Source organism: Lepidochelys kempii, chromosome 7 (genome assembly GCF_965140285.1).
Source record: "Lepidochelys kempii isolate rLepKem1 chromosome 7, rLepKem1.hap1, whole genome shotgun sequence".
Taxonomy (NCBI): domain Eukaryota; kingdom Metazoa; phylum Chordata; order Testudines; family Cheloniidae; genus Lepidochelys; species Lepidochelys kempii.
The window spans coordinates 72357104-72373534 of NC_136386.1; the positions used below are offsets into that span (position 1 = coordinate 72357104).

Consider the following 16431-nt stretch of genomic DNA (forward strand, 5'->3'; position numbering starts at 1 on the left):
AAGCATAGGTTCTGAGGGAAAGGACAGTTGAGAGTTTTTAGAGTCAGATGTGTACCTATGAGTGCCCCATAGGCCAGAGCTGAAAACACAACACAGTCATTTCTCAGCAACTGTTTCTTTTGTAACAGTGAGTTATGGTGATTGTGTATGCAAAGCTTAGAATAGTGCTGTTTCACTTGTCTCTGATGACCAGTTCCTGTACACAACATTATATTCTCATCTCAGTGCAGTGTCTGTTCCTTCTGAAGTTTGCTAAGGTCCTAATAGATCCATATTCAGGCTTTATGAACAGAAGAGATTGAGACAGAAAGTACTTCAAATTTAATACAGCAAAAGAAAACAGCAGCAAAAGATGTCTGAAAAGAATTCCATGTGAGGCTTTGCAGACAGGCAAATCCTATTCTCCCGGCGTAGTCTAAAACTTATTGTTCTACGAGTGCCTGAGTCTGATTTCATAGCAGTGTAAATGTGGATTAACTCCATTGCCTTAAGCGTAACACTTGAGTGTTACTTACCTTACAGAGAGTGTGGTTCTTTGAGATGTAATAGGTGTGGATACCACTGTAAGTGTACATGCACCTCATGAGTGCAAGGCTGGAGGTTCTTTAATAGTAGTGTCGTTTGGGGCTGCACATCCACTCTCTGCCTCCTCCATGTGAGAGCACAAAGGATGGGGCAGCCACGACCCTCCCTCAGGTTCCTTGCAGTTCAAAGCCCATGTTGCTGAGGTCTCCAAAAACAGGGACAGAAGGTGGATCATGGAGTCAACACTGACTACAGCACCTCAAAGAGCCACACTAATTATTTGTTCTTCTTTGAGTATATATGTCAGTGTAGATCGCACTGTAGGGGACCAGCAAACAGTATCTTCTTTGGATGGCAGGCATGAGGAGTTTCACCTGTATCAAACAAACAGTGACTGAAGTACTACACTGCCTAATTTGGCATTTGATCTTGCTGCCATGTCAAGTGCATAATGTTTACCAAAGGTCATGCTTCATGTAGCTGCCCTGCAGATCTCAGAGACTGGCATGTTTCTGAAGCAGGAGAGAATGCAGCTCCTGTCCCTGTTGAGAGGGCCTTGACATTCAGAGGAAGAGGCTCACCAGCTATTTGACAGCAGGTGGAAACACAGAGTGTGATCCACTTAGAGAGTTGCTACAATGAGAAACTTTGGCCTCTCAATGTACACAAGGAAGTGGGGAGACAGCCTGAAAGCATCTTAATTACCTTACTGGTTACTCAGAAGTCCAAACACAGTTCCCTTAAAATGATCCAGCCTCAGGCCTCCATCCAGATACCTAAGTCAAATATGAAGAATCTTGCGACTCAAACTTCTCTGATGAAGCTTAAGCAGATGTGAGATGACAGAATCAGGACCCAAGGATCTTTTATACAATTTCATTGTCCTCTTTGACAAGTTGGGACTTCCTCAGGGAACAAAAGGTAATTAGGATGACTTTGAAAGAGGTCCATCACTGGTACTTAGCTATATGAATTAACATGAGGCAATTTGCTTGTTCCTCCACCATTCACAGTACATTTCAAAGAGAGATGAATACAAAGATATCCCATGTTTACAATTCATTTAAATGCTAGGATGTTCTTTTGATCTCTGAACTATCAGAATACAGCATAGACAGGGACTGTTGATTACATCCTTGACCCTACTCATATATATGTAAATACACAAAAACACAAACATTATCTCCTCACATGTCTTTTGTGGGTTATTTATTTTGCAGGCTGTTTAACATTTTCTGACCATATGTCACATGAGGTAATAAGGGCAAAGCTCTGGCGATGTCCAAAATATGCAGTTTTTGCTCTCCTAACGTTGAGTGTGGCTTCAGGGAAAAGACTGCTAAAGTAACTGATTGGTTTAAGTGGAATTCTGAGACTACCTTAGAAATGAACTTGGAGTGTGATTACACCTTGTCCCTATGGAAGGATATGTAAAGGTGGTCCAGTCATAAAGGCTTGGAGTTCAAACTCACTCTCCATGCTGAGGTAATGGCCATGAGAAAGACCATTTTGATGGAAAGGTGGTGTATTAAGTGCTCTGACAGTGGATAAAACAGTGTCTCCTTACGCTTCAGGAGGACGATGTTCAGGTCCCATGTGGGAGTTGGGTCTCTGACTGGAGGGCAAGCGTGAAGAAGGCCCTTGAGGAATTTTGATAACATAGGGCATGAGAATACTGAGTATGACTGTACCAGAGTGTGACATGCAGATATGCAGCAAAGTGAACCTTGAGACAGTTGTGCTAACCCTGTGCGTTTAAGGAGCAGGATGTACTCCTGGATCTTCAGTATCAGAGCCTCCATTGGGTCAACCTTATTTGAGTTGACCATATGGAGACTCCCTTCCATTTTGAGAACTAATCTTCCCGGTGGAAGAACTCCTGATTTGTGTAAGAATCTCCTTAACCTGTAGGGAGCTGAACCAGCTGACATCAGGTACAACGACTGTAGGCCTAGGTGTGGTATCTTATCTTGATTCTGAGAAATTATGTCTGGACAAGGTTAGAGATGAGTGGAAGGCCACCTGCATATCTATAACACTCTAACAAGCCAAAACTGACTTGGCCAGTATGGGACTATCATGATGACTAAGGCCTTGTCTTGTCTGATCTTGGATATTATCCTGGGGATCTGGGGACTTGGAGGGAAAGGGATCCTTGAGATTATCGAAGGAGAAGGATGTCTGATAGGGAGCCCAGGCTCATGTGTCCTCTGGAGCAGAAGTACAAACACACTTGGTGTTGACCTCTGTGATAAATAAGTCTATGATGGAGGTCCCCAATGACAGAATATTGGGTCGAAGATCGATTTCTGCAGTGACACTTGTGGTTGGTCATCATTGTCTACTCAAGAAGTTTGCTAGGTTGTTGGTAACCATGGAACATGTAGAGCTAGTGGGGCTACCCCCGGTTGATAACCGCATATCTACAGCTTGATGGCAAAGAAGGGATGATTGAGCAGCTCCTTGCTTGTTTACAGAGCGCATTGCAGATGCGTGTCCATCAGGATTTGCACCGTGAAGTTACATAGAACTGGCAGGAATATTATGCAGCCCAGTATGAACATCCTGGAGCTAAGACTGTCATTTGAGGTTCCAGGTTGTCCTGAGACATGTCTTTGCATCTGTTGATAGTTCAGGTGGGCACCCCAATCTGTCCTTCAAACGTTCATGGTAAGAGTTATCATCAGGGAAGGGACCAAGAATGGCACCCCTTCTCATAGTACACCAGGAGTCCTAATCGAGAAAACAGGGAAAGGATGTATTGCAAGGCTCTTGCAGTCTCCTGTTGGGACCCTCCCTAATCAGCCAGGTGTGTCCAGGTATGGGTAGATGTGGATTCCCTGTCTTCTTAAACACATTGACACTATTGCCATCATTTCATGAATACACTGAGTACTGCTGAAAGTCTGAATGATAGAGCTCTATAGTGGTTGGGCCACACTGTGAATTTTAGGTACTTCCTGTGGGCCAGGTGGATGGCTATGTGGAAGTATGCATCCTGAAAGTCAAGAGCCAGCGCCACAAACCTGTCTTGAGCTTGGAGACATGGAATGATGGAAGCAAGTGTTGTTATCCTGAACCTGAGATGGCATATATATTTATTGAGAATGATCAGGCCTAGGATAGAAAGAAGACACACTTTCTTCTCTGGAATGAGGAAAAAAATCCTGGGAATGGAAGCCTCTTTTCCTCAACTCTACTGGGAACTCCTCAATGGCTTCTAAACAAAGTAACAAGAACAATTCTGTTTGTAGCAGGCTCTTGTAAGAAGATTCCCTAAAGAGGGATGAGGTAGCCTTGGGCAATAATCTCTAGTATCCACCTGTCTGATGTAATGGCAGATGTCACATAATGGAATGGGAAAAGGTAGCTTCTGAACATTATGCTCTGTAGATTGGGTCTGATGTAGCTCTTGATGGTCTTGTAAAATCTGCTGCCATGTTGAAGGAGCACGGTGTGTTCCACAGTAAGAGGAAGGCTGCTGCCCTCTGCTGTGACTTGAGCTCTTCTTGGTGAGATATTCTATGGTAGGATGTTGTGAATTCTCACAGGTATTGCTGAAGACGGGACAACTTGTGGTATGGAACAGGAAATGTGATCAGAGTCCTTCAGTGAGTGCAGTGTGCCATCTTTCCTTTCACACTATAGAGCTCTGAGACTTCAAAGAACAAATCCTCAATTGTGGCCTGTACCTCTCTCAGTATGCCTAATGCTTGCAGCTACAATGCTCTATGCATGGTCACTGTGGTGGTCATAACCTCTCTGCAATGTCTGAGGCATCAATCACCACCAGCAAGTCTATTTTGGCCATCCACTGACCATCCTTAATTATACCCTTAAGCTTCTCTCTGCTGTCATGAGGAAAGGTGTCTCACATGGGACAGGGTGAACATCGTAGTTGGACAGCACAACCTGGCGGTTCGCCAAATGCTGTTGCAGTAAAGCAGAATGCAACCCTTCCTTCCAAGTCTTTTAGAGTCCTTGGCTGTTCTTTTGTTCAAAGTCGACTTCTCTTGTATGGCAGACATGACCAAGGAGCCTGGGTTGGGTTAAGTGCAGAAGTACTCAAACCCCATAGAGGGAACCTGGTGCTTCTTTTTCCACTTGCTTTGCTGTTGGTGTTACTGTGACTGGCGTTTGTCACAGAGCTTTGACTGGGTCAAGGAGTCTCATCAATGGGGAGGGCAATCCTGGCTACACCAGAAGTTGACAGGATGTTGAACGGCTTGTGGGATTTCTTCAGTATGACAAACATCTCAGTCCTGAGTTAATCTTATCATCACAAAGAGCTCTTGGAATACTTTAAAAGTCATCCAGTGCTAATATCGGTGCAAAGTATACTGCCTCATCCAGTGACAAAGAGGAGAGAGCCTTCAGTGGGGCATTGACGGCAATGGAGACCAGCTTCTTGATGCCTGTGATGGTGGACCTTCACTACCCAATAGGGCCACGGTGACACGCTATAGGAGTACAATTTGATTTAATGAGGGTTGGCCAGTCTGGTGCCAGTCTTGACAGGATGGTAGAGATGAAGTTGGTCTTGGTCGTGCGATCACAGATCTCGGGGGACAGGATTCTCTATTTGATGATGGGGAAAATGTATGCTCCGGTGACAGTGCGGAGCAAACCTCTTCTCAGGTGGTGTCAACACATAAGGCACTCTTGGTGCTGAAGTCTGTACCAGTGCCACTAGGTATCTTGGTACCAATGGTGACTCATATTCAGGCCTACTCCCCTCCACCGAGGCTGGGGTAGACACTGAGGGGTGCATCACTGGAGCCAGGAATGGTGCCAGCAGAGACTGCTGTGTCACAAACTCCTCCTTCTCCCCAGTCCTTGACACCACATTAGGCTTCGCAGAGTCCTTTCCAGAGGCTTTGCTGTGTTTGAATTTATGGGATGACACTGAGCCCCTTTCTCAGACTTCTTGATATTTAGAGCAGCCTCAGTGCCTAGCTTCAATATTGGAGGTGTCAATGCTGCAGTCAGGACCAGCTTGGTGCTGCAGTCAGTACCAAATCTTTCCTAGGTGCTGTCTTAGGTGTTGCCTGCTGGATTAAGAGATCTTATCCACTAATAGGATTCTGAAGCTCGTTTAATTAGGGTCTGATGAGACTTTCAAGGATTTTTCCAGAAAATGGAGTTTTAGCCTCGTCCCAGAGCTTCCATGTTCCAGCAGAGAAGGACAAGCAAACAGCATCTACTCAGAATACATGAGTCCCCCAAGGCAAAAGAGACACCTGCTGTGTCCATCTTCAGGGGAATTAATCCATCACAGGATGGACAAGGCTTGAAACCTTTGAGTCTAGCAGGATAAGGAATCCTGTACAGGGGTGTGGTTGCAAGAAGCGTCTGATCCGCAGAGTTTGGGCCAGACAGACAGTTTGGATCAGTTCATGTAGTCAGATATAATAATCAGAAGTGGAACTGAAGAATATGGAAGATTTTAAAAAGGTTTAGCCTAAGTTAAGACCTAGGGGGTTGGACTCTTGCTGCCCCTTCTGCTCTCATATGGGAGCAAGAGGAGGTACAGGGCATACATGTGGCCCCTACAGATACTTGTATTAAATAAAAAACCCTCTAGCGTTGCATGCTCAAGGTCCAAGCGACAGATACTTGAAGAACAGTGTGCTTCTCATTTGTAAGCAACTATTTACATCAGACAGCAAAGAAAATTGTGTCTGTTCAGTATCGTCTCAGCTCAATTGTATCACTAGATTATAAACATTTTCTCTATTGCAGCTGACAGTTTGACTCATTAGGAAATTAATTTTTCCTGGAAACAGTGTTGAGAGGTTTAAAAGGTCCAACCAATTCCACAACAGTCCATGGGAGCTCAGTGGAGTCATGCTTACCAGGAGGGAGATTGATGATAAATGAGATAAGACCTGCAAAGACAGAGAGAGAGAACAAGTCAAATTATATTTTTGTGTTGTAGCTTCTCCCACTCCCAACATTGCCAGATTCACCTTACACTTGAGAAGAAACTACCAGCCCTTACTAATATACATGTCATGGTATGGCCATCACTGCCTCATTTTCCCCTTCTATGCCTCTGTTTCATTCTGCTTGTAGCCTTCAAAACTAAACTAAAATGTCCTCCTCTTCTGGGATAAACAAAAGTTTAGAATATAAGTCCAAACTGCCACCATTCAGGGAAGGTTCCACAAACACCTTCCTGGGCTACAGGACTCTCCAAATCTGAGAGCACAAACTTCTTCTGTTGTATCAGGAGTTCATCCTTCTTGCTGGCACAAACAGTCCTTGCCTCTTTGTTTGGAGGAGTCTCAGCACAACACTTCAAGGTGGACTACTAAGATGTGGGGAACCCATCCTCTCTCTTCTACCATAGTCTCCAGCCTTGAGGCCCTAAGCTCTGAAGCAAATGTCCTCGTCAGTCTCAAAATGTTCATTTCACTCTCCCCTCCATGTTACTTCCTCTGCTTACTTGCTTCTTGGGCCTCCAACTCAGCCTTTCCACACGTGTCTTCAGCACAGCCTTTCCTGGGCTTTCTCCAACTCCTTCTCAGCAGAAGCCCCACCACAGTTCTTGAACACACCAATCACTGGAGATACCTGCCAGCAGCTCTGACTCTCCCCAGATCTCTCCTCATCCTGAGAAAAGTGGCTTGCCTTTCTTCCATTTCCTTTTCCAGCAGGCCTTGCTTGCTCTGAGGCCCTACAACTCCAATGGTCCTTGGACTATAAATCCCAGAATCTCCTTGATTTGGGAATTACTAAAAAAAATTGTGTCACAGAGCGAAAGGACAAGTGGCAATGCACTGAAGTATGGGCAAGGAAGTACTTAAGATGAAAAAAGGGCATGACCATGGACTTGAAGACCTTGAAGGCTTGCAGACGCTAGAGACTAAGGGTATTTCTACACTGCAATTAAAAACCTGCAGCTGGCCCATGCCACATGCTCTCCCCACCCCAGATTTCTGCCTTCCATTTGGCCCTGCTCCCTGAAGAGCTGATGTAGCAGGGAAGAGCAGTGGTGTGTCTTCTTGGCTAGCTGCTGCCTGCTCACAGAGTCAATGGCTATAAGGCAACACCTTCTGATAGCAGGGAGAGCTCTCTCCTGCAGTGACTCTGCACTTTTTTGTTATGTCCCCCTAATCCAGACAGGCTGGGTGGCCCACTCAGGTGAGTCAGGGGATGGAGGTGACGCTCCCTCCCCAAGCCCCGCTGCCCAGGGCTTAAGCCTGAGCCTGAGGTCCACTGCCTGGGGTGAAGTCCAGTCATTGGCAGACCCTCTGAAACCTGCTCATGAACCCCCAGGGGACCACAGACCCCCAGTTGAGAACCAGTGTCTTATATGATGCAAAATCTTTTTGGTCACAAAAAGACTCTGCCTAACCTACATCCAGTTACATTGATGAGAAGGGGATTTATACCAGCATACCTAGTCCCACAGGGGAAGGAGAATAAGCTACATCCAGTATAAGTCATCTTTATAGTGATAAAAGCGTCCCCTAGATTTTGTACTAGATTTTGTACTGATGTAGCTATCTTGGTAAAAAAATCAGGCCCATGACAGAAATAGTTATACGGGTAAAAATACTGTGTACAGACCAAGTCTAAGAGTAAAGACGTTATAATACAAACATTTACTTCTCACTCCAGCCTACATCTGAGGTCTTTAGACAATGAGAGCAGAAAATATCCCTCCTGCTCACCAACTCCCTCCTTAACTGTTAAGGAAACATAGGATGATACATGTTAACGAATGATCTTCATTTACATGCTAATTTGTTTTTTTATCAGTGGCACAAGGTGACAATTGTTTAACTGCCATGAAAAACTAACCCAGAACAAGATATGACAAGCATGTATTGGCAATAAAAATCAGCAAAGAGGAAAGCATAGTTTATTTTGATGTATAAAAAGTACTCAAAAAAGCGCCTATCTAGCACTTTGCACACCTTGGTCTTAATAAAATAAAATAATAAAAGCTGAAACAAGCAGCTAACCACTTCAACTGCTCCCTAAAAATTCAGTTCACAACAGAACTCCTCCCCCAACCCCATTAGCTCCCTTTACATTGCTCCCTTCACAGAAAAGCCAATGGTTACACCTTGTAGTATGCCCTGAAGGTCAGCAGATCCAGGTTATTACAGGCAACTGTATAGGCAGCAATGCAGAGCACCAACGGGACGTGCTCTGCCAAGAAATATGGCTTAATAAGCAGATTGTTGTTTTGTGTATCTGTTTAAGTTTACCAGAACTCTTGATTTTCATTTATTAAATATTACAGTTTTAGTATAACAATCTTTTTTCCCTAGTTTGTTAAAACCATGTTACTGTCCAAGAGATAGACATATGTTTTTGCTCTGCAGAGCCACCCTCATGCATATCCAGGAAGTAAGATGAAATAACCGATAAACTGGCATGCATATATAGTTGAGCGTAAAGGAATTTATTTGATTTGTGGTTATAGATGTTGAATTAGCAGTTAAAACTATGATGGGCAGGTCTGCAAGCACCAGATGAGAGGTTCTTCAGGAAAGGAATTAATAGAATTTCAACCTACTTTTGTATCATAAGATGCTTTATAGTTTATTTGCAAGCTAAAGTTTTCAAACTCAGTATGAACACAATAACACAATGAGATAAGAAACAACTAAAATGGGCTGGATATAGAGGGGAGAGGACTACAGCAAAACAAAGATGGAAAAGGTCTATACTTGGATAAGATTGGAAAGTGCTGGGCAGCACTTTTTGCTCTCTCAGTGGTTTACCAACATTAACTGATCCTCATGACATTCCTGAGAGGTCATCCCGTTTTAGAGCAGGAGGTACAAATATGATAGAGGGTTAAATGACTGGTCCAAGAAAACAGAAATAGCAAATGACAAAGCCAGAATTACAACTCAGGAGTTGTTCGGTACCAATCCTGTGCTCAGACAAGATTTCTCTTAAATACTAAACATGGGAAAATTGTTAAGGCTAGACACAGAACTATCCACACACGGACTGGCTCTATTAGCCCCTCCAGCAGTGAAACTGTGGACCAGATGGGAGTCAACTCATAATTTCTGTATATTTGCTACCCATTGGCTTTAGGCCCAGTCTGCATGCAAAGGTGAGCCAAAATGTAACTGAAGATGTGTTTTTAAATCCATTTAAATTGGTGAAAAACCCTGCATGGACACTGTTAATGAGATAGAAATTTGGCTTATATTGATTTGGCTTCAATCAATTTCTTGACAGCTTAAGATAAATCAATATATACCAGGGTTAAATTAATTTAAGAGGGTCCACAAAGGAGTTTGCAGCAATTTAACTCAACAGGTTTTTAATATCAGTTTTAGTTAAACCAGTGTGACTTGTGTGTGAAGACCAGTCCCAATTTGTATGGTGGGCTCAGAAACTGGGATTCTTGAATGAGGAAGTGTTCTGGTGGGAGGGAGGCAAGACTATATTGTTAGGAGAAAATGAAGAAGACTCTGCTATCTGAAGGAGAGAGGAGGGGAACCAAAGCAAAGACATAAGAAATAACGAAAACAGAGTTTCTAACAACTAAGACCATACTACAGAATAGTGGCTTCCCTCTCCTCTACCAATGTTCATAAAACTTCACTGTCTATCAACATCAGAAGACTTTTCTGAAGGGGCTGAGAAAAGAGGAAGACGAGGAGAAAACATTGGTGAAATCATTTTTAAAATAAAGATATATGAAAAATCTTTAAGTACAGCATATACAACCTATATGACTATTATATGACAATTCATAAAATACTACAGAAGCAATATATATAATTGGTGGATTTTCATTTTTAGTCTTTTAGCTTTTGGTACAAAGTAAAGATAAAGCCCTTTTTCACTGTGCTTTTTTACAACTTCCTTCCATGAGATAATTAATTTTTCTTCTCTCTCTCTCTCTCTTTTTTTCCCCAATCTGCTTGTTCATAAGGTCTCTGTTAATCAGTCACTGTGGAGGACAAGGCTTCAGAGATCAGGATGGAAATCCAGCAGAAAGAAATCCTGTTGCAAAGGATAGCTGTTTTCATCCAGCACAAAATGGCTCCTAATGTCCAACAGGTAGGATGCTTCAGTGTCTGCTAGTAGGGAGTGGCACAGGTCTGCCACTATCATGCCATAGGTAGTATCTGAGGGAGGCACTGCAAAAGACAGTGAACCAGAGAGTTATGCTTCATTGTTATCATGCTAACATCTACACTTGAGTTCTTCCCCCAAGCCCCAAAGAGCTGCCATTGTAATGTCACATCCTCCGATTAGATCTCCTCCTTGGAAGAGATAAAACACAGGAAAAACCGCTCAGCATTTCAACAACACTGAATAATTAATTTAGTAATTAAAAAAAGTATACCTTTTCCTAGAAGAGTTTTGCACAGGTTCTGATTTGCTGAGCCTGTCATTCATAAGCTAAACTACAATTCCTGTGACTTACCCTATAGCAGCTCCCAAGCAGGAGGTCTACTTTGAGGATGTGTCAGCAACACGGGAGTTCTCAGCAAGACACCAACAACATTTGCAGTTATATACATTCTGAAACTATGGCAGTTATTTTTAAAAATTGAGATGAAAATCCATATTATATATATATATATATATATATATATATATATATATATATATATATATATACATATATATATACACACGAATGTACATACACACACACACTCTCTCTCTCTCTCTCTCAGCTCGTAACTGTATTCAGCTATGTAATGTTATAATTAAGGCTGTGAGTTTGTCACGGAGGTCATGGAAGTCATGGATTCCGTGATAGTCTGACTTCTGCAGCAGCCAGCACGTCTAGCTTAGGTGCAGTTCAAGCAGCCCCTGCACCAGACGCACTGTCCGCTGCTGGGGCAGTTTTGGGCCTCCATGCCCGCCGCCCCAGCAGCAGTGTTTGGGTGTGGGAGGGGGCAGGGGCACTAGACGGAGTGAGGTGGGCTCTGGGCGGTGCTTACCTGGGGGACTTCCTGGAAGCAGCAATATCCCTCTTGCTCAGCTGCTAGACAGAGGTGTGGGCAGGCAGCTCTGTGGGCTGCCTCTGCCCAGAGCGCAGGCTTTGCAACTCCCATTGGCCAGGAACCCTCCAGCACTAGCACAGGTCCTGGACCGTGCGGTACTGCTCGCTCCCCCCAAGCAACCAGGCTGCCCTCCCTCAGCACTCACGGGGCCCCCGGCAGTCCTCCCCCCCAGCCAAGTTTTATTCACTGGTATTTTTAGTAAAAGTCACAGACCGGTCACAGGCCGTGAATTTTTGTTTGCTGCCCATGATCTGTCCGTGACTTTTACTAAAAATATCCATGACTAAAACATAGTCCTAGTTATAAATAATCATCTCACAATACCTCCTGTTACCTAAATTCTATTCTGAACTTCCTAGATCTCTCACATTTGTCTTTTGTGACAACTACAATATTTGCCTTCAGGATTCTGAACAACTGATCAATGTTTATAAACTTAATTCCCAAACATTATTAGTCTGGAATTAAGTATAAATGTCTGACAAATCCACAGTGAAACATATGCAATTCTTTTAAAGCTAAATGTTACATAAAACCTCAGAAAGATCATACCAAACCAGATCAATGTCCTGGCCTCTGGTGTGTGTGGGCAGTAACTATAACTTTGTTTCAGTTTAGTGTTTCTGGTTTTGTGTTGCAGTTGATTGTTCTTCTAACAAATGATGTATGGTACAGTACCTATGAATCTGTTCAACCAGTCTGCAGGAATATTCAGGAAGATTTTCTCCATTAACTCTGACACCACTTGAATACAAATCTCACATCCTTTGTCTTCTGCAGTCATCAGGGCTGGTCTAAATCAGAAAACAGATTCCCATACATGCTTGCATTTGAAATGGTTTTATTTTTGCAACAGAAACAAAATTTATGGTCAAGGTAATTAAATATAATATTGCCTTTATTTACCTAATATTTTCATCTGGTAAATCTCTTTTATGCTCTTGATTTCTGCCAACCTGGCAGTCTAATGGATTCTCTAATGGCTGTGCATGATGATGCCATAGAATTATCAACCAAGCTGGGATTTTAGAAAATAGGGATAGATTTATGCTTTTCACAATCTGTGCTTTAGATTGAAAGAAAATGAAATTTCACCATACAACACGTTTAGGGCCAGACCCTCAGATGATGAAGCTGTGGAGCTAGGCTGATTTGTAGAGTCCTGCACGGATACAAAGTTTGTGTCTGCATCCAACCCGCAATCCACAAACATGGTCTCCGGATATCCATGGATATAAAACAAATATCCACAGATTTGTAGGGCTCTACTGATTTGCACCAGACCGAGTATCTGATACATTCTTCAAGCTCAAAACCTTAGTCTTGAGATTAAGATTCCTTAAGAAGATGCCAGGAGAATTGATAGTTCTGTGATTCAATGGGAAATAACTATTTCCCTTCATCACTCAGAGAATGCACTACAGCCTTTGGCAATTCAACTTTGTTTCAATTAAATGTATTAACATGAGTTATTCACTCCGAGCCAAAAACTGCCATCTTTAGCGGGCACAACTTCCATTCAGCAAAGGAAAGTTGTACCTTAGTAATGATAACATCTGGCCTGACCTCCACAAACAGAAAGGGCATTTGTTTCCAAAGTAAGTTGGCAAGGATATAGTCATAACCGTTTTCTTTAACTAAGTTTTCTGGAGGTTAAAAAAAGTGTAGATATTTTTAACAGAGGGTGAAATGCTAAATTCTCTACTGCCCAGAATGAGCACATCAAAGATGTGTGTGTGTGTATATATATGAGAGAGAGAGCATAAGAGTGCACAAGTGTGCTTACCATTCCTGCCACAATTTACAATTAAATTATAGCAAAAACAAATATAGTCAAGTGCCTAAAGCTATGGCATTTCAGGAGCCAAGGACATTCTCTGCTTTTAACTCCAGACCCTTGACCAGTGATTCAGCCTAATCAGCGTACTCTCTGTATGCAAGCAATTAAGCTAGCAGAACCTGTTGGCAGCTTAGCAGTCGTTTCAGACTCCCTGCTGAAACTTCTAATCAATTAAGAATAAATTGCAATATCAAAGAGAAAAAGAGTCAGATGTTTCTATTTCAGAAATAAATAAAAATGAATAAATAATGAAAATAGAACAGTAAGTTTTAATTAATTTATGGTTTTATCAGTTTTTGATATTACTCTTGGAGCCAGTGACAATTTAAAAATCTTTAAAAAAATTCTCTATTAACTTTCACAAACTAAATTAATTATTTCAAGTGTATAACAGAATGTCAGCCACAGAAAGCTTTATCATCAGATCTAAAGAAACAGAAAATAATCCCACATTTAGAGACTCATCCTCACTCTCCCAATTAATCATATGAAATCGATTTTTTCCCTTTTCTAATATATTTTAATTGCTCACATTTTGGATCTTTTCTTCACATTATGTCTCCTATTTTGGTGCTGACATCACAATGTAGCCTACCAGCGTAAACAGGATAAACATCAAGAAATTGATTCTCGGAAGTCCATGTGTTCACAGCAAAACTAAGAGTTCATCACTCTAATAAGCAAGCTCAAAGCCCATAAGACTACACAAGGACTGACCAATTGCATTTATATTTAGTAGAGTTCCCAACAAACACTGACAAGAACTAAGGACATTGCAGGATTCACTGTAAAAGACATTTGAGAAATAGCCAAAGGTATAATTAATCTATAATGACACCAGCTATCACATGCAGATATTAATAAGTATAATGCTAAGAAATATATATATAGCTTATTTTGTTCAGGCAAATATTAGATAGATAATGTAGATAATTCAGAGTCAAATCAATAATAATTTGAACTTCAACCCTACGTTTTTTAGGTGTCTGTCTGACTCCTTGTTGGAATGAATATTTTAATGCTGCTGGAGTTTCACTGTATTGTATCATTAATTGTGATAAGTATCCAGAGCCTTGGATAAGTGTATTTTTAATCATTTTAAATCTAAATAAATAAATACAATAAATAAATAAAAGGCAGGCACAAAATCATTCCAAGTCTGGGTCTTTACAATGGATATGCCCACATCTCAGGGGCCACCACACTAGGATGGCATGAGGGAGACAGGAGAAAGGGAAGGAGTCACTTCAGTAGAAGAGATCTGCAACCACAGATAAGGTACAACGTAAGAAAGGCAGATTTCCTTAGCTCCAGTGTGTTGCATCCTATTTGGGGTAGGTTTGGCTGTTATCAGGATTTATATAATAATTGAGCAGGAAATACAAGGAGAAAATGCACCAAACTGCACTACCTTTTAATGCTTAACGTTCAACATTTCTGCAGCAGGTAGTTAAGTTGATTGTGCCTGTGACATCTTCTCTATGGGCAAATTCTTTGACACACCATCTGCTATCCCCTTAACACTTAGGGCATAGCCATATTTCTTTGAACCACATCTCATTATCTAAACATGGACAGTCCTGGTAAATAATTCAGATAGGAGACCTCTAAGAAGTTAGTGAGGAGCTATAGAAAGTGGTGTTGGTGATATTAGCTCTGTGCTGCTGAAATCTGTTGGATTAAATAAAATCAAGGCCCTGACCATGTGGTCTTCAAAGATCTGGTGATACTTTTAATAACCATAGTATCCTGGCTAAATTCTAAATTTGGGTACTGCTATTCTGCTTCCTCAAAATTCTCCCAGTAGTTTTAACTGGAGGCTATATACTCAATTCCCTAAGCTGTTATGGAGAATTGTTGTTGAACAGATGCAATGTTTTACTTCAGAAGAGATGGTTACATTTCCGTGTAGATAGTTTAGATCACTTTGTGATCCTTGGACATATGTAAGTGTAAGTAATTATTAGTGGCTTCCAGAAATGCCACTTCCACACCTTGACTGCAATATAAGTCTTTAAACCACACCTTGAAGTCTTTAAACCACGATTTGAGGACTTCAGTAGCTCAGACATAGGTAAGAGGTTTATCGCAGAAGTGGGTGGGTGAGATTCTGTGGCTTGCCTTGTGCAGGAGGTCAGACTAGATGATCATAATGGTCCCTTCTGACCTTAATATCTATGAATCTATAATTAATTTAGATACCTTTTCAGGGGAACATACCAAGACCTGGTGCTTCAGGTCTTTTTTAAAAATGAGGAAGTTAGTTAAAATTGCCTGAAGGGAAGAGTTAGGAAATCAAAGTTCATATAATCAGCTAAAAAAAAGGAACAAACTTTATCGAAGATGTCGATTAAGAAAAAATTTGAATAAATACCTAGAGATATAAAGATAAACAAGAAATTCTTTTAGTGCATCAAAAGAAAGAAGCAAGGGTCTGTGGGACCATGACAATGTAAAGTGGTAAAATCAAAGAGGTTAAGAAGACTGCAGAGAAGCTGGATTTATTTCCATTTTTTTTTTAAATCACAAAAGATGAGAAAAACCTAATTGGGGGATACTTTTTAAGATAATGAAAGTAAAGCACTATCCAAGGCAAAAGTAACCAAAAAAAGAAGAGGGGATTCTGTTCTGTATAAGATTTAGTCTGATTATTCATCTTCTATGAAATTGTGGGCATTCATCCAATATAGTTTACTTCCTCCAAAAATATGGAAATAAGTAACTGTCCACTGGATTTCCTAATAAATTCAAATAATCTCCTGGAGAAACTGCTTAACTGCAAAAAATCTTTACATCAGAGATAAGCCAGAAATGATTTCATTTTAGATTTCTGAAATGCAAAATATTGCGTTTTGCATGGTATCTTTCTTACAAATTGTATCCTTAATACTTTGTGGGTGAGTCTTGTTGCCTCATCATTTCTGGGATTCTCAGGGCAGTGGGTTAACAAACTTAGGTAGATTTCTTTTTTAGACTGGCTCTGGACAAAACTTAAAACTTTTGCAATCCACAGTACAAAATAGATTGCGGAAAAAGCCTTTAGTGGATCAGATGAGGCATTTG

General features: G+C 41.4%; 1 protein-coding gene across 9 annotated transcripts in view; it reads right to left on the bottom strand.

The window, feature by feature from the left end:
• Window positions 1-8925: 8925 nt before the first annotated feature.
• The window catches only part of SHLD2 (shieldin complex subunit 2), a 75959-nt gene continuing 68453 nt past the window's right edge, over window positions 8926-16431 (bottom strand). For 8 of the 9 annotated variants that reach the window (XM_073353340.2, XM_073353335.2, XM_073353339.2 and 5 more), the window contains 2 exons: window positions 12207-12322; window positions 8926-10649 (listed from right to left, as the gene is read on the bottom strand). In XM_073353340.2, coding sequence (XP_073209441.1) covers window positions 10477-10649; window positions 12207-12322 — 289 coding nt within the window. In that variant the 3' untranslated portion in view covers window positions 8926-10476. The remainder of the gene's footprint in view (window positions 10650-12206; window positions 12323-16431) is intronic. The other variant, XM_073353342.2, reaches the window with a different exon arrangement.